This window comes from Ambystoma mexicanum, chromosome 2q, assembly GCF_040938575.1.
Source record: "Ambystoma mexicanum isolate Mex_15411 chromosome 2q, UKY_AmexF1_1, whole genome shotgun sequence".
Classification (NCBI taxonomy): Eukaryota; Metazoa; Chordata; class Amphibia; order Caudata; family Ambystomatidae; genus Ambystoma; species Ambystoma mexicanum.
The window spans coordinates 1,276,985,790-1,277,004,847 of NC_090924.1; the positions used below are offsets into that span (position 1 = coordinate 1,276,985,790).

At 45.5% G+C, this 19,058-nt stretch overlaps 1 protein-coding gene across 1 annotated transcript in view; it reads left to right on the plus strand.

Moving 5' to 3' along the window:
- The window catches only part of ACAD11 (acyl-CoA dehydrogenase family member 11), a 728,164-nt gene that overhangs the window by 422,094 nt on the left and 287,012 nt on the right, over nt 1-19,058 (plus strand). Inside the window, exons 12-13 of the mRNA XM_069648691.1 lie at nt 11,918-12,025; nt 13,129-13,227. Coding sequence (XP_069504792.1) covers nt 11,918-12,025; nt 13,129-13,227 — 207 coding nt within the window. The remainder of the gene's footprint in view (nt 1-11,917; nt 12,026-13,128; nt 13,228-19,058) is intronic.

Here is a 19,058-nt window from a genome sequence, read left to right on the forward strand (position 1 = left end):
GCCGTTCGACGGCAGCAACCTTTTTGGGAAGACGGTGGATGAGTCGCTCCAGGCCATCAAGACCGACTCGGAGATGGCCCGGGCCCTAAGGGTACTTCAGCACCGACTGTCCTTTCGGAGCTCCGGAGGCAGACGGGGTGCCTACAAGGGATCCAGCGATGGCTCTTCTACATACCGCCAGGCGGCCCGCTCCTCGTCCCAGGAGGCCTACAGAGGTCGCGGCAAGCAAGGAGGATCCCGCCGTCATCATCAAGGAGGCCAAGGTGGCAAGGCCTCCTCCAAGCAGGACTGAACCGGCCATAGCGTCGGGCCCCCACCGAAGCACCCCGGTGGGAGGCCGGCTAACGAAGTTCGTCAGCGTGTGGGAGTCCATCTCCACCGACCATTGGGTGCTGGACACCCTGGCCAACGGGCACTCGCTGGAATTCCAAAAGAAGTGTCCTCGCATTCCTCCCGTGGCCAGGAAGGAGAATCACGTCCCTCAACTGCTGTTGGAGGTAAGGGCGATGCTCAAGAAAGGTGCCATTGAGCTCGTCCCCAGGAGGCTCTGGGGCTCCGGAGTGTACTCAAGGTACTTCCTCGTCAAAAAGAAGACAGGCGGTTTGCGCCCCATCCTGGACCTGCGTCGGTTAAACAAGTACATCAAGGCACAGAAATTCAGGATGGTCACCCTCCAGCACGTGCCGGGACAGCTGGAGGAGGGCGACTTCCTATCGTCTTTGGACCTGGAGGATGTTTACTTCCACATCCCCATTCTAAATGGACACAGAAAGTTTCTCAGGTTCGTGGTTCAGGGACGTCACTACCAATTCAGAGCCCTGCCGTTCGGATTAAAGTCAGCACCCAGGGTATTCATCAAGTGCCTGGCACCAGTGGCTGCGCCTGCAGGGGATCCACGTCTACCCCTACCTGGATGACTGGCTAATCCGTGCAAGGACAAGAGAACTCGCCATCGAACACACATTGAGGACCGTCCGGCTGCTCACGGAACTGGGATTCGCCATCAATTACCCCAAATCCCACCTTGTTCCGTCGCAAGTAGCACTGTTTCTTGGAGCGAAGCTCGATACAGTGGGGCAATTGGCCTCCCCGTCGAAGGAGAGGACGAAGGCCATTTTGGGCAAGGTGCAACGCCTGCGTGCCACGGACGTGGCCAGGGTGAGGTCCATCAAGTCCCTCCTCGGGATGATGTCCTCATGTATCTATCTTGTACCCCTTTGCAGACTTCGAATGCGTCCGCTACAAGAGTTCCTCGACGCCCGCTGGTTTCAGGTGACGGGCTGCTTCGAAGACAGGATCCCTCTCGACGAGGAGTTCCGTCGGGCGATCCTATGGTGGGGTACCTGTTCGCATCTCACGGCAGGCACGGACTTTCAGACCCCGGCGTTTCAGGAGACGGTGACGACGGACGCCTCCCTGGAGGGTTGGGGGGCCCACACCGGAGATCTCCACGCAAGAGGCCTTTGGCACCCGGAGGAGAGGTCTCTCCACATCAACATTCTGAAGCTTCGAGCAGTGTTCTGGGCGCTCAAGTCGTTCCTTCCGTCCCTCAAGGACAAAGTGGTGAGGATCTTCACCGACAACACCACCACGATGTTCTACATCCGGAAGCAGGGAGGCACCAGATCCCCAGCCCTATCCAAGGAGGCCCAGGGTCTGTGGCACTGGGCCGTCGCCCAGGGGATGTTTTTGCTTCCCTTCCACTTGGCAGGAATAAAAAACACCATCGCCGACTCACTTAGCAGGGGGCTGCGCTCGTGCCATGAGTGGGAACTACGTCAGGACCAGGTGGATCAGCTCTTTCGATGATGGGGCAAACCCCGGATCGACCTTTTCGCGACGGCGACGAACACCAAGTGCCAGAGATTCGCCAGCAGGTTCCCGCAGCCGAGGAGCATGGGCGATGCTTTCTCGTTCCCTTGGGATGGCCTGTTTCTATACGCGTTCCCTCCGTTGCCGTTGCTGCTCCGTCTCATCAACCAGCTCAAGAAGTCCAGGTGCTGAATGATCCTCGTGGCACCAGCGTGGCCGAGGTAGATCTGGTTCCCGGACCTTCTGGACTTGTCAACGTCCCCACCAGTCAAGCTGCCGGCGGACACGGATCTTCTCTCCAGAGAAGGAGGTGCCATTCTTCATCACGCCCCGGCGTTGCTAAACTTGCAGGCCTGGATCCTGCAGCACTAGAGTTTGGAGGGTACAACATCCCAGCCGACTGCAGAGAGGTTCTTGCAAAGGCCAGGGCATCCTCAACTCTCAAGTGCTACGGACATAAGTGGAAGAGGTTCTCTGTCTGGTGCCGTCACAGAAGATTAACCCTCTGCGGGTTACGGCCCCTCAAGGACTGCCGTACCTACTGTCGCTGGCCAAAGCTGGACTGGCTCACGCCTCCATCAAAATACATCTGGCTGCCATCTCCCGATATACCAGGACTATGGGACGGGCGTCCTTGTGGTCTCATCGCTTGGTGAAGGAATTTATGAAGGGACTATTCCGATCGTTCCCACCGGTGAAGGCTCCAGCCCCAGCGTGGGAGCTTAATGTGGTGCTGACCAGGCTCATGGGGGCCCCATTCGAGCCTATGCATTCGGCGCCTTTGAAGTTCCTGTCATGGAAGACAGTGTTCCTCGTGGCCATCACCTCTGCACGACGAGTGGGAGAGATCCAGGCCCTATCTTGCAAGCCTCCATACTTGACTTTTCACGACACAAGGGTGGTGCTGAGGACGCACCCCTCCTTCATGCCCAAGGTGCCATCGGACTTCCACCTCAACGAGCCCTTGGTGTTACCAGTTTTCTTCCCGTCGCCTTCGACGCCGGCCGAGAGGACTTTGCACTCGCTGGATGTAGCTAGAGCGCTGAAGTTCTACGTGGACCGTACAAAGAGTTTTCGGAAGACGTCACAGCTGTTTGTGAACTTTGGGACTGTGAATCAAGGGAAGGCTCTCTCGAAGACTTCCATTTCCAGATGGCTCTCCGGCTGCATCATGCACTGTCACCGGTTGGCAAACCGACCGCTGCCCGGCCGTCCGAGAGCCCAATCGACCAGAGCGATCACTGCTACCACGGCGTTCCTGTCTGGTGTGCCCCTGCTGGACATCTGCAGGGCTGCTACGTGTAGGTCGACGTACACCTTCACAAGATTCTACTGCGTCGATCGGGACTCCAGGGAGGAGTCCAGGGTCGGCCACGTAGTGCTGCGCAACCTGTTCGCTTAAGGTGAGCCTGGTGAGGAGGTAAGAGATGCTTAATGTTGAGTTGTTGTATTGCTTAATGTTGAGCCTGTTTCCACCTCCGGTGGTTGTGCATGTGTGTACTGCTATGTATTCTTTTATTCATGAGCATGTGAATCTATACCAGACCCCATGCTGGAGAAGGAACAAGTTACTTACCTGTATGGGTCTGGCATGGATTCACATGCGAACCCTCCCGCCTACCCCTCTGCGGCTCTTCACTTGGTCATACTGCCACTTTACGTGCTACCAAATCTGAGGATGGCTGCCAGAGGCGGGGCTTAGGGAGAGGGCAGTCATTGGCTGGGGGCAGTATGACCCAGAGATCAGTGATTGGTTACTACTAAGAAAGACAGATCAGAAACGAAACTGATACTGATTTTTTCTTTACCGAGGATCCCAGCCTGACGACAGGGAATATTCATGAGCATGTGAATCCATGCCAGACCCATGCTGGAGAACAACAGTTACAGGTAAGTAACTTGTTTTTCTCTTGAAGTTATATAAATCCAATAGAAATCATGTCTTCTGGTCCGAGACCACCTTCTGGCTTGACACAATACCCAAAATGAAAATAGCTGTACCTTAACATGATGCTGATACCTCAATCTGAGGTTTGTGTGTACCTCAGGGAAATGCTCAAAAACGCAATCAAGGTTATAAGTATACACTACTAGCTGAGGTACGCTTTTACTCTCAGTTTACTCTGGCATCTCATTTGCCATGGAGAAAGCTGCTCTTGTCCTCTGATCTGCAAGTCATGATGCTGTTTGTTGGTGTGTTTCAGAAGTTCTTGATATTGATTTTCGCTTTGCATAAAATGGAGCTTTTCCAAGTGATGGTGGTTTTTTGTGCAGCATGTTTCAGTCACTCAATGGCTTCAGCACATTTGGGAAAATGTCCAAGACAGATTGATTGTGCTCTCTTCTCCTGAATGAATTTAAGTAAACTGTAACCTTGCCATTTCCCATATTTGGAGTAGCGTGATAAAAATAATTTGTTTTTTAATTTCCTTAAAAATGCTTTAATAAACACTTTCCTACTGTATACAGTAGTAAAACATTTCAAAGGAAGAACCAAAACATCGAACATCTTGCTTCAGGCACTTTTCCAAATTTTGTCTCCTTCTAGTACCTACTTTAGTGAATCGGGGTGAGTGAGCATCAGTAAATGGGGGTATCTATAGGGTGAATGTTTTGCATTCAAACATAGACTACAATCTTGCCCCAGACAAATGAGGAATCTATGCACAAATTTGGTAGCAGTGGGTTCAACGGTGTGGATTTGCATAGCCGGGCTAACATACAGACACAGGTTCAAAGTATTTTTTGCATATAAGATTTTTGCATCCAAACATAGGCTGCGATATTGCCCCAGCAAAAGAGGAATCCATGCAAAATTTGGTAGACATGGGTTCAACGGTGTGGATTTGTATAGCTGGACACACACACTTACATTCCACTTTATATATAAAGATTGTCTAGCCAGAATCCATGGCATTGACATCTAAATAAAAAAACGCTGTAATGCAACAATAACTAAAATCGAGGGTGAAAAGGACTGATTCACTTGAAAGCATTCATCAGTGTATAAGCAATTATAGCATTCTATAACTGGGGAAAAACATAAATATCTTGGGGCAATAGAACTCTCTGCAATCTTATTGATCTTGACCCTCACCACTCAGCAGAGGAGTTTGGACGTTTATATCGTGTAAATGAAGTATTATCTTAAATATATGCTAAGGAAAATGGAGTAGTCATAAAGGCTTGAAGCCATTCTAAAATATATGTAGGTAGAAGAGCCCACGCAGTAGCAGACTACCAAAAATGTTTGGAGTGTTGAATGACCCAAAGGGGTGATGGGGTGGGGGTGGGGGTACAGGAAGCAAGAGAATGGCTGGGATGCCAGTGAGGAGCGTGTTGCCTCCATCAAGGTGTGTAATTACCTGGGCTGGGTACTGGATACAGCTGAGGCTCCAGAGGTAATGGAGATAATGGAGAGGGTCAGATTTCAGGTAATTTTACCATGGTGAAGGAGGTAGAGCCATTCAGGGAGATCCCCACGCGAAAAGAGCTAAGAAGTCAAAAACATTAAAGAATTCTGTTATATTAACTCAAGGAAAATGTGTACTTTTTCAGCAATCCAAAATCTTCAGCAATAAGAGGTGCCTCTAACAATACAAACATGATTGGCCCATTGTAAAGGAACTCGTGAAACCCGGCTCTGTAAGTCAGTCTCAAGAAAAAATGGACCTCAAAAACGCTATACAAAGAATCCAATGAAGTAGTAGGGCCTCTTAGAGAGAGATCATGTGACCCAGTGGGGTATCCGCCACAAGAGTCTACACAAACAAACAACTCAAGGTCCGAATGCAAAGCATCCTTTGAAGAAAGAATCATTGGTTTTGAGAATTTAAGATCAATAAATGATCAGGTGTCCTTTAATCATTCAGTTTTATTGCAAAATTTTTCTTCTATCCCGCCACTGAGACTAATTATCTCGAAAGACATCAGCTGGGTGGATCTACCAGATAAGGGAGGTGATCACATTGTTGCTCACTTCCACTGTAGTATGGTGGCGAGGTTGATCTGGAATAACCAGCATGACTTGAGATCAATGGGCCTGGACGTTCTGTCATTTCATAGCGATCACATGTTAACATCCTTTTTTGAGGCCTCATTGTTTGAAATATATGAGAAAACTGAAAGTTCTATACAAGCTTCTAAACTATCTGCTGTGCCTGTGGATAAACAGGATTGGTCATAGCCTATGAAAGCCCTGGTGGAAAGATTGGGAATTTCCAGTCCTACTGGTCTTTAGTTCAAAAGACATCAAAACTGTCATTTTAGAATTATTATGGTTATTCTAACATTTTAAATGTATTTGATTGTGTCTATTATTATATTATTTAAGATATCTATTTATTTCAAGAAACTATGTTTACTAATCTACTCGAATTAGAGGGTTTAAAATCATATTTTGCTAGCGCTTTGTGGGGTAAGTCTTGTAGTCCATGTGGTGGTTTGGCGATTTCTATAAGTTTAGGCTTAAACCTCACCTAATTTCTGGTGCCATCGGTTGATAATAACTTGTTCACAGTAGGTATAATTCTGGGTAACTAGATAAAAGTTGAAGGAATTATTAATCTTGAATGTTCATTTCAATCCATTAGAAATTGACATTGAGATCTTTTAACAACATATAAGTGAGATTTTGGGACAGTGGTTCGGCACCGGTTATCAGAATATTATTTCAATTATAGGGGATTTTAATAGTAGGTGTGCAGATTTCCTAGCTTTAGATAGGAGAGCTTGTTCTTATGTTGGTGGGAATCGTACATCTTCATTGAACAATGCCTTACAATGGAACCAGTTTTTGGATAGTTGTGGCTTTGTGTTGATGTTCCCTACAGGTTTTGATCAAATCAATCAAAGAAAGGGGGCGATGTCTTCTTGGATTGCTCCTATAGTCACTTCTTCTTCGCTGTCCCCTTTTCCTTATTGTTTTAATTATAATTTGGCTTTTTAGAGGTTCAGTGATCATGCGTTTTTAGAATTGCAGATAGCGGTTATGGCTGTAGAAGCCCAATTTATAGGTCAAAAGCCCTTGCTGGCTTTTCCTATTCCCAATTATAGAGGGGCAGCAGTGAAATAGAACATTAACTCAATGAAAAAATGTATGGAAAAGAGACATTCTATAACACAGCTTAAATTCCTAGTGTTAGAACTGGTGAGAATGCCTCTAAGAGGGGGTAATAGTGTAACCTTACCATCCAGGAGATAAATGTATTGGATACATATATTGGACTCATTAAACCCAACTGAAATGAATGAGGAATTCTCGTTGACTGTGACTCAGATGGTAAACACAATGCAATTTGCAAATACAATATCTCTGCATGGATTGTCATCATTGGCAAGTTAAAAGTACCCAGAACCCTGCAATTTTTGAATCTCATCATACTGGTGTTGAGTCAATATGTGACATTGTAAAGGCTGTTTGAAACCTTTGTTCTGCATTCAATTACTTTACACTGCCATACAACAGCTAATGGCGGATGATCATGCACGATCAACATTCCACATACTGTAGTAGATAACATGAACCTTGTAAAACAAAATAACCTGTATAATGATGTTATGTGACTTTTGCACTGTGCGATATATTGTACCTGAAGTCATTGTAAAATTCTGTTGGTTTAGAAATAGAAGATTTCTAAAAATCCAGCTTAGCATTCATCACTATAAAACATGTGGCCTCACTTGTTAATACATATACTATGTATCGCCTATGATATGGTACCATGAAGCGAATCTGTAATTTCGCTTAATCTGTAATGTATCAATGTGCGATAGAGTGTATCTGACATTATACAAATCCATTGGTTTAGAAATCGAGCGTACTATTCATAACCAGAAAACATGTGGTCTTACTTGTTAACACCTACTTTGTACTGCCTAAGATATGGTACCATGTAAGCAAATCTGTATTTCTTCCGCTATCTATATGACAATATATACATAGACCTCTGATGCGTCTTAATGCTGTGTACACGAGTTATATAGATTTTACCTAATGATGATTACGTCTTACATCACATAGGCAAGCTCTGCCGTTCCACACCATGACATCACTACACTTTAGATTTAACAACTACCTTGCAAACAGACATCGCATTGGACGCCCTTCAAATCGTGACATCATATCCCCTATATGTCAGTATTCACAATGGTACTTTAGAACAACCTTTGGCGACTGCTTTGATTGCATGATTGAGATCACTGAACACACAAGATGAGGAACACAACATAATCTGCACGATTTGTAAGTATAGCAAATGCGCCACATCTTTGCTGACTAGTTGCTACGCACTACTTGTCAGCTCCACACCCTGATAGTTAAATATCTTTTCACAAACGAGACATCACTCATTTAGAGTCCGGTCCGCACTGAACCATTATCAACACGAATCGTCAACCTTACTACATTCAGAGGTATGTACCTCTTTAATCCCTTTCATAGCACAATACAAGTTACTACTGCATAGACATATGCCTTATTTTCGTTTTTTGAATTACACACTGCTAATTGGAACTTTTTTTTACCATCCGGACAACCACGACTGGTAATGGGATTATTTGTAAAGGAATCTAGAGTACTTCCCGGAAATTTTCAGCGATGACAGACACCTTGGAAAATCATGCAACCAAATTTATGAGATTACGCATCCAAGCTTAATCAAGAATTAAGAAGGAACCATTTGGAAGCTGATACTATTTAATCAGTCATCTTTGATGAAATATTTTTCATGACAGACACATAAGACTTACAAAGTCCTTTTGTTCTTATATTGTAGACTAGAAGCATAAATTCATGAAGTATGATATTGATGAACTTTCCACTCCTGATGAAGGGATTCAAATCCCAAAACGCAACAAGCTGAATATCATTTATTATCTAAATGTTATGTATGGTGTATGGATTTAATATATCATATGTTTAGCACAAAAATATTAAATGACATTTGCTTTTGTCAAAGTGTTATCATAAATTTGAGCGAATTAACTGTGATTTATGATCTGTTGCGAAACTTAACACTAAGAGTAACTCAATCATTGGTCTGTTTGACTTATCTTATAGAAATTCTATCTGACTGATAAATATCAGTACATATAGTGTGCAGGGGACGCGAATGTCCACTAGTCTAGGACACATATTTTTCCATCTCCCAGCTTATCCACCACACTGAATCTGTTGGCTGTCTCCACGACCACCAGTCTGGCTTCAGAGCTGCCAGAGGCACGGAAACCTATTTTTCCATTTATACTTGAGAGACTTCTTGTGCCAGAGTCGCTCCTTCTCCTCTGCACCTATAAACCTTCCCTAATTTATATACTAAACTTGAACAACTTAAACTACCATAATAAGGTTTGTGCTCAACAATTCTGCCCCTAAGCTGGGAGATGGCCAGCTTCTCCAAAAGTTTGCCCAGGAAGGGGGTAATGGAGATAGGACGGTATTTTGCCAGACTGGAAGGGTCGGCAGAAGGCATTTTGAGGAGATGATGCACAAGGGACTGCTTGAGGAGTGAGGGGAAGCATCCAGTGTCAAAGTAGTGATTGCAGAAATCGGCCAAGGCCGACAATGTTGTCCTTGATACTGGAGGAGCAGGGGAGCACCTGTTTTGATGAGACTTTCATAAAGCGGACTTGTCTAGAAACTTGATCTGGTGTTGTAGGAGGGGAAGGGAGTAGGGGCCCAACAGAGGCCGTAGAGCGGGAGAAGTAGAAGGGTGTGGAGTAGAGGAGAGTGAGGACAAGATGTCTTGCATTTTAGAAATGAAGTGAGAGGCCAGAGAAGGCAAAGGTGAAGTTGAGACTGCAGTAGGGTTGGCGAGTTCCTTGCAGATTTTGAAAAGTTCAGCCTCATTAGTGGCCCCAGAGATGCGAGCTTGGATATAGGCCCTCTTCTTCAAGCAGATGGGCAAGGATGTCCAGAGTGTTGGAGATGGAGAGTTGAAGGTTAGTAAGGGCTCTGTTGGAGTGAGAGTCACTGGCAGGAGTAGTAGGGGTAGAAAAGTTGGCGGGAAATGCAGCAACTGATACTCACTTCATAGGTCGAATGACAGAGAAGGAGGCTGGCAGTGCATGTGGGGGCTTAGCCGGGAGACCCAGGAGGTCCAGGTGAGAGGAAAGGAGAGCATGATCAGACCAGGAGAGAGGAGTAATGAGAGGGTTGTAGATGGGGATGTCTGCAGAGATGAGAGGATACAAGGCGTGTCCGGGCGAGTGCGTCAAAACAGAGGGAAGAATGGAGAAGGAAAGGGAGTCACAGAGGTTGGGGATGAGCCCAGAGGCTGCATCAGGGGTGTCAAGGCGAAAATTGAAGTCTCTGAGGAGGGGAAGCTTGGAAGAGGAGGTCAGGGGAGAAGAGGTGAGGCCAGCACATTCTGAGAGGAAGTGGGAGACATGGCCAGGGGGCTTGTAGATGGTTGCCAGAGTCAGAGGCCTGAGAGACAACAAGACTGCAGACAAGGCATTCGAAAGAGGAGTGGGCCTGAGTGGGTATGATAGTAGCAGGGACCCACTCAGGGAAGATCAGGACCACTCTGCCCCCGGGCCAGATAGGCCTGGGCTTAGAGAGGATCTTCTAACCCTCAAAGAGGTGAGTGTCAAAACTCATGACAGAGCTGGCAGTGAACCAGGTCCCAGTGAGAGTGAGGTGGCAGGTTTCAGAGGAGTGTTGGACAGCAGAGCGTGAGTTGACGGTAGCTAAGTGGAGCAGGTTCCCACTTTTGAAGGTCTTCTGAAGAGTGGGACAGGAGTGTGCTACACATGCCAGGGGTGGCAGAAAGAGGAGTGGCAGGGAAGGGGTGGAAGCTGAGAGACGGAAGACGCCTATCGAGAAGGAGAAGGTTGGGCTGAGAGTCCTGGCAATTACAGTGCCATTTAGGTAGACATTAACGATGACCATAGAGGACAGGAAGGATGCCAAGTGTACCACCCAACGGGTGCCACCATAATGGGAGAGAAAGAGAAAGGGTAGAGCACAGAGACCACAAGGAGAATCCAAAGGTCCGCAGAAAGGAACGACAACGAGGTGTCAGTGAAAGTCTGCCTGGAAGAAGCGTTGATATAGGTGTCAGCGATGGGCAGGCCTGGATTGGAGACCAGGAGATCCTTCTTGAACTTTTTCTTTCCAGACTTCGACAGAGGGGTAGGATAGGTGATAGAATAGCAATTAGAGAAGATATGAGAGATTGAGACCACCAGGCCCAGGAAGAGGATATATGTACTTAGTTCTTGCAAGAATGCTTTGCGGCATGACAAAAGTTGTGCCCAATTGTAGGGGCCACAAACTGTGAATTATCAAAACATAGTGGGACATCTTTTCAATAGATTGTTTCTTTGTAACATTTGTAACAGTCCCAGCATTGAAGTGACGTGTAGGTGCTACCTGGTGATGCCAACTGCAGAGGATTTCAAATTGGACCAACCAACTGGTCTGACTAGACTCCTGGCATGAAATCAAAGTATCCCTGATAATGATAGTCAAAAATACTATCATGTGAGTGGGCGGGCACACATATTCCCCTTGTAAACGATAGATAGTGTACATTATAAAATAACTCTGAACTAATTGGAAATTAGGGGGTTGCATAGTTAGGGAAAATATATTGAGCAAGAAAGGACGATGGAGGCAGATGCATGAATAATGTGGTACGAGAGCCAGGCGTTTCATGTACAGTAAAGCATTTGCATAATCGCAAGACCAACCCATATTGTGGATATACGGTCCGCTCTACACATCGGATAGCAGAATGGAAAGGATGGTTTGGGGTAACCTTTCACCAGAATTTCACAATGAAAATAAAGTGCAAAGCAAAATGGGGACAATTGTGATTAGGCAGCTGGAGCTCTATGACCAGAAAGCAGAGATCAGTGCGCTACTACATTTGTAAAGATATTTGAAGCATACAATGATACATAAAATGATACAACGTTAAATGGTTAAGCACAAAAGGAGGCAACAATGTGTTTTACCATGGACCCACCTGGCACTGGTGGTAATATTGCAATGCACTCTTTCGCTGGATCCTTTAGGGGTAACGTATTACAATGTCTTGTATTAATTGTAACATTTGAAAGGTCTGCTGCAAAATAACCTGTCCCTGGTTTGTCACAGACTCTGGCAACATGGAGGTTCTCCACCTGTATGGAACTGAAGAGCAAAAAAAGCAGTGGCTGGAACCGCTTCTTGAAGGGAAATTTACATCCTGTTTCAGCATGACAGGTAATGTGAATGAAATCATGGCTAGTGATGCTTTAGTAATGGTGGAGGGCGTACAATGTGTTTTTTCCACCGCTTGTTGCGATACAAAAGTGTAATGTTACCTTTGATTTCGCCTAGCGGCCCATCCTTCAGACTCATGGATTGTCCTGGCTACATGCCGACATATCTTAACATTGCCCATCCGGCAAGACACTTTGCATAGACTAATGGTATACATAAATTCCAGGATCCCTTTAAAAAAAAATCTTTGTCTGGCCAATGAACATAAGCTGTCGTGAAATCAGAAATTCCATGTGCCTGGCTGAAGAGAGATTATGTACCACTATCAGCAATGTGATGAAGAAAATGTCTACCTTTTGAAACATGGGAATAATTGTACTGGTGACCCTTATTTCAAAGCCATACAATCACCAAAATGGCAACTGCCTCCAAACAGGATACAAGTCCATTTCTTGCTTGTCTCCCGAGTTCTGATTTCCCATGTAATTTGGATGAACCACTGAAATAAATCAAATGTTCACAGAGGATAGGACTAAACCCTCTTATCAGGCAGAGTGTTTTTAGGACAATTGTAATAGAGGGGGGGATTGTTAGTCTCCTTAGGGACGTCTTCAGATGCCATCAGTTTTTGCTCCGTTAAACAATACGTCAAAAGATGGACTGGGAAATGTAATATATTTTATTGGTAGGTTTATTTCATGAAGAAATATCTTTTGTTGTTGAGGACAGGAACACCTCACTGACTTATCCAGGATCCCAGCAACTATTACTGAATAACACGTACACGCTAGAAGTCCTTCAACAAACACTTGGGTCTGTTCGCCAACATTTTGCACAAAGACACGATTTTCTATAACGTATCGAATGGCAGTCTGAGAAAATATTTAACAAATACTTAGTCTCCTCTTAAAGTGTGTGGACATTTTAAGTATGTGTATTTCACAGACCATAACCCCATTGCCACTAAGTTGATAAGTTCACGAAGAAGACATTTTTGCGTGTATGGCAAGGATGCTGTTTGAGAGTTGTAGTGTTTCTCCTCATTCCCCTAGAATTTAATGATTCTATGTAGAATTTACATGTTCCCTTTACTTATTTTATAGAACCTGGTGTTGCTTCCAGCGATGCCACGAGCATGCGATGCAGCTTTGTGAGAGATGGGGACAGCTATGTCATCAACGGCAAGAAATGGTGGAGCAGTGGTAAGTGACAAGAATAGAGTGGAAAGTTTTCAGATTCTATCTTAATATTGAAAGTACAAAGATGAATTGAATGGAGTAATCAATTTTGTTTACTTTTTGAATGCTCAAATCTTTGATTTAGTTTTCTTTTAATCTACATTTGACCATCTTGTTCCTGGATCTAACATAAAATGAGAGGGACTGTTATACTATGTTACAGGGTTTTATATCATGTTCTGCTGCCCTTCACATGGCCCCCATGCGCTCTAGCAGATCTGAAAGGGAGTGACGTAGGTTTGTTTAGTGAAGGAGGGAAAATGCCAGATTGTTGCGCTGACTCGTGAAGAACCGGGATCTACGTTAAAAGACCGTATTGGAAAAGCTCGAGTTACAAAAGAGCGGGGCCGACTTTCGCATTTTGGAACTCAAGCTTTTCTGCCTTTTTGTCCCCAGCACCCCTGCAGCCCATAATGACAAAATAAGGATGCGGGGGACCCCCACGCAACCGCTGCACCCTTTGTTCGGCATTATGGGCTACGTTTTCTTTTACGAAGCCAAATTTACAAGCTTTTGGTGCAATACCGAAGAACGGAAGTGCCTTGTGCTCTGCGTGTGGGACACTTTCTAGGTATTGTGCAAATCTGTGCAGTGAAAACAATTGCTTTCCTGGATGTGAGGCCCAGTATGCTTTCACTCACCATTCATCTTCCGAGGTTTGAAGAGCATATACCAAATGTAGTGCAACTGATCATGTGTAGTGCCCGTCTGCCACTATTGGTGGCCTCACTGAATGTGGGTCTGTATGAAAAAGTGGGGAGAGTCATAAGTTGGATAGTGGGAAAGGCTGATGCGAAACTTGTGGTGTTGATGGATGCAGGTCAGACATGCCCGGTTCCTGTGTGTCAGTCTGCTTTCTATGGATTTGGCAGAGAAACGCAGGAGTATGTTCTCCATTGGGAAGAGCCCAAGATCTGATGAACAACAGTGCCTTGGGTCTGGTTAGCCTCTGATGTGGGTGAGTATGATGGGGCTAAAGATGAGAGCTTAGTCATGGTTCGAATACAGTTGCTAATGGCTGTGTTGCAAATAGAAATGTACACAGGACCATCCAATAAAGTAAACTTCTCTCTTGAATTACCCACCCACCCCAATCACCCACCTTTCCCAGGGGCATTTGACAAGTTTCTGTGGAGAAGTGTTTTATTACAGTTGGCAGCAATCTGGAACCACTTGCTTTAATGACACTTCTTTTGACGCCCATGACACATCCTTCCTGGTCCTGAAACACCTTCCCGGTGTTGTCAAAGGGATGTAATGACATTTTATGAATGGGGAGCACGTCACTGGAGACAACCGGCAGCAGGCCCAAGAGGGCGAACACAGTGATCAACATGTGGGTGCAGTTCTCCACTAAACAGTATAGTAATGCAGGTGTGCCCTCTGCGATGCAGAAACATTTTGGAGAGACCAGTCACAAAGCTAAGTGTGTAAATTTCTGACACAGAAGTTCAAGTTTATTAGGGGTCGTTACTGAAATGTATGCATGTATGTATGGGATTTATTAAGCGCAAACCTAGCTTGCAAGCAAATGAGTGCTGGACATACGGGATGCACCCAATAGGGTCTGGAGGTAGCACAGAAGCTCTGCTGGGTACGGGGAGCATAGGAAGGGGGAACCTCCAGAGTGGGGAATAGGTTTGAGTGGAATGCACAGTGATTTTTCTAGAAATTCATTGAAGATTAGGATTTTCAGCTCCCTCCTAAATTGTAGGATGGAGGGAGCGAGACCTGTCTGCGTTGGTAACCTTTTCCAGAGGCAGGGTGCATAGCAGGAAAAGGCCCGTTGATTCCCCTCTTGTAGTTCTTTGTTTCCAGTCTGCTGATGTGGCTTCTGGTGGTGTGCTGGCTCCAGAGGTGGTGAGTTTCATGGCCGGGTAGAATGGCATTTTTGTTTTTACTGCTTTGTAGGAGTAGCGGGCTGTCATGAACATGAGTGCTCGAAGAGGTAGCCCATGTGCCTTCATATTAGCCCTCAATCACAGCAGTGGTTAGGGCTGGGCAAGTAGGAAATGAGCCCAAGAGCTTTCTGAACCTATACTGCTCAGTCTAAGTTAGTCTTTCCATCTTCCTCTCCTGGGATCTTGGCTCTTATCCCAATAACCTATTCTCATCTACCTCCGCGATGAACCAGAACAGTCTCAGACCTGTAGGGACCTAGACTAAAACCCTGACTATCCACTGTCTTTCCTCTTCGATGCCCCATTAAGTGCTCAAGCCACTACCACTCCTCCACAGCATTGGGGTATGTGCTGCTTCGTCACTATACTTTCATCTTCACCTTCCCCCTCCTCATCCTCTCAATGTCTTCACCAGTAACTGTTACAAGAGGGATTAGAAACCCATGGAGAAGATGGAAGCTACATCAACCACGATATACTCAATGGAATCCTAGATGGCGGCTCCTAGATACTGTTTCTATCAACTAACAAGGCCGGTCTAGTCTTTTTCTTCCACCTTAGTCCTTCCTCTCTTTCCACCATTATTCGTACTTGTACACCGCGAACTTTCAGGTAACTGCGTTGCTACTCTGCTCTTCAGCTCTCCCTTGTAGCTGCTCGCTCGTATAAACTTGCCTTGCCAGTTTTTTCTCCTCCTGGAGCACTCCCTCGCTCCCTCCTTCCTTTGCCGCTCCGCGGCTTATCTAATTTTCCGCTTGTGTTTCCTCCGGCTACGGTCTCCCATGGCCGGCAGCTTCGTTTACTAACAGCCGCCAGCGGCTTTTCTACGTCTTCCTTTCCACTCGTTCTCGCCTTACTTACCCGTCCTCTTTACCCGATTCTTGCGGTCCTCTGCTCTTTCTCTCCTTTTTCTCCTTCGTCTCCCTTTCTCCTTTCTCCTGGTACTCACCTTTGCCTCCGATTACTAATTCAGTACCATTCCCTCTGTTGGCATCAGTCGGGAATTCTTCTTCGTTTCACCTGCCACTACGACTGGAAGTTCCATCCAACACAAGACCTGCAGGATCTGGGTTTTCTTCCCCAAGAGGGTTTCCCAGGGGGCGGCCCCCTGGGAGCACAGAGCACAGATTATCTGGTCTCTGGACCTCTGGGGGGACGCCTCTTACCTCCTCTCATCTATAAAAAAACGAAGAGCCGTGAGTACCCCATCTGATCACAGAGATTATAAGAGATAGCAACGCCAGAAGATATTTGGAATAGAAAGGAAGCATGGAACAACAAGTCCAGCAGCTGATGGATGCCGTGCAAGCCTTGAATACTGAAGTACAGGGATTACGAAACGAAAACACCCTGCTTCGCCAAATGGTACACTCCAGGACTGAATTACCGCCCGGACCACTTCCTATGGGGAAGTACGAAGGTAACCCTAGGAAGCTTAAAGAATTCATAGATTCATGTATTGTACAGTTTACGCTCAAACCAATGTTCTTCCCTACTGATCGGTCCAAGGTTAGTTTCATCATAACTAACCTCTCGGGCAGTGCTTTGGCCTGGGCTACTCCTTTAGTGACCACTAATAACCAACTCTTAGACAACTTGGCTGGGTTCCTTAATAGTCTACAGGCCATGTTTGGTCGCAGAGAGTTAGTGGTTACAGCCCAGGAAAACCTTCTTGATTTAAAGCAAGGAACCATGGAATTAATGACTTTTATAACCCAATTTAAACACTTGGCCACTGAGACTGCATGGTCCGATGATGCCCTTTTGACCATATTCAGAAGGAATGTCAATGAAGAATTAAAGGACGAATTATCTCGTGTTCCCCGCCCACATAATCTTGCAGAGATGATCACCCTTGTCCTCCAAATGGATTATCGCATCCAAGAACGAAATTGGGAAAGAAGGAAAGGAAAGGCAAAAGGGATACCAACTTCTTTTAAAAGTGAAACAGTTAAGACATCCCGAGTAGCCGAAGATGAACCTATGCAAGTAGGCACCACCCGAGGCCCTCTCACCATTGAGGAAAGGAACAGGAGACGTACTCAGGGATTGTGCATGTACTGCGGTTCCAACAAACATGTACTTAAGGACTGTAACCTGATACCTCCACGGCGATCGGGAAACGCCGCCACCCGTTCATAAAGGGAACTGTGAATGGGTCCATTTTGAAAAGTTCCCTCAACTGCGTCACAAACGCCCTTCAAATGGTAGTGGTACCATTAACCATTCAATTTCAAGACTCTGTGATCGAAAGGGTACCGGCTCTGGTGGACTGTGGAGCAGCGGGTCTTTTTATGGACATTGATTGGGCATACAAACATAAGATTCCTCATCTAACTAAGACCACCGCTATACCTGTCGAAGGAGTTGATGGAGAACCATTGTCCTCTGGCTTCATAAAAGAAAACACATCTGTCCTTACCATGAAAATAAATACACATAAAGAAGAGGTGATCTTTGACCTTATCAAAGCTGCTCATTATCCTATTATCCTAGGAATGCCTTGGTTGTCTAAACATAACCCCTACATAAACTGGAAGGCCGGAACTATGTTTTTAGGATCTGAATACTGCACTGCTACGTGCTTACCTAACTCTGACTATGGTGTACACATCTCCCAAACTCAATTGCCGCTGCAGAATTCCTCGTCTGTAGTATTGAATCTAAACCTGCTACCGGAGATCTATCATAAATACCATAAAGTGTTTTCCAATGAGGAATTCAAGGAGTTGCCTCCCCACAGAAGAGACGACTGCGCAATTGATCTATTGCCAGATGCACAGATCCCTTTTGGAAGAATGTATACCCTTTCTAACCCAGAGAAGGAAGCCTTACGAGAATATCTACAAACCAATGTACGTAACGGCTTGATTACCGAATCCAAGAGCCCAGCTGGAGCTTCATTATTCTTTATTCCTAAGAAGGATTGTAAAGAACTCCGACCCTGTATTGACTACAGGGGATTAAACAAAGTTACCTATAGAGACAGATACCCCCTGCCTCTTATTCAAGACATTCTAGAAGCAGTCAGAGGTGCCTCAATCTTTTCAAAATTAGACTTACGTGGTGCATATCATTTGATTCGGTTAAAGAGCGGAGATGAGTGGAAAACCGCTTTCCGCACACCATTCGGTCACTACGAGTATCGGGTGATGCCATTTGGATTGGCTAACGCTCCTTCTGTATTTCAGAGGTTCGTTGATCATTTGTTCTCAGATCTACTCCTCCATTCATTAATCGTCTATTTGGACGACATATTGATATTCTCAAAAAATCTACAAGAACACATGATTCATGTTTCCGAAGTCCTCCACCGTCTCCAAGACAACCACTTGTTTGCAAAGTTGGAGAAATGCTCATTTCACCAGACGAATATCCCATATTTGGGCTTTATCCTTTCTGCCGAAGGGGCTTCCATGGATCCTCGAAAAGTAGCAGCCATACAGCAATGGAAGGCTCCCCAAGGGGTAAAGGAGGTCCAAAGGTTTTTGGGATTCTCAAACTTTTACCGAAGATTTATCCCTAACTTTTCAAAAACCATCAAACCTTTGACATCTCTTCTCCAAAAAGGAAAAAGGTATGCATGGACTACCGAAGCACAACAAGCCTTTGATAACCTCAAGACGGCCTTTTCCACTGCACCTATCCTTAGATTACCAGATCAAACAAGACCTTTCATTCTCGAAACTGATGCCTCGCATTCTGCCATTGGAGGTGTGTTAAAACAAGCATCCCTGTCTGGCGTTGAACACCCCATAGCCTACATGTCCAAGACTTTACTTCCTTCGGAACAAAACTATACTGTCCTGGAAAAAGAACTACTCGCCATAAAGAAAGCATGCCAAGAATGGAGACATTTGCTGATAGGAACAAGACATCCCATCACCATCAAAA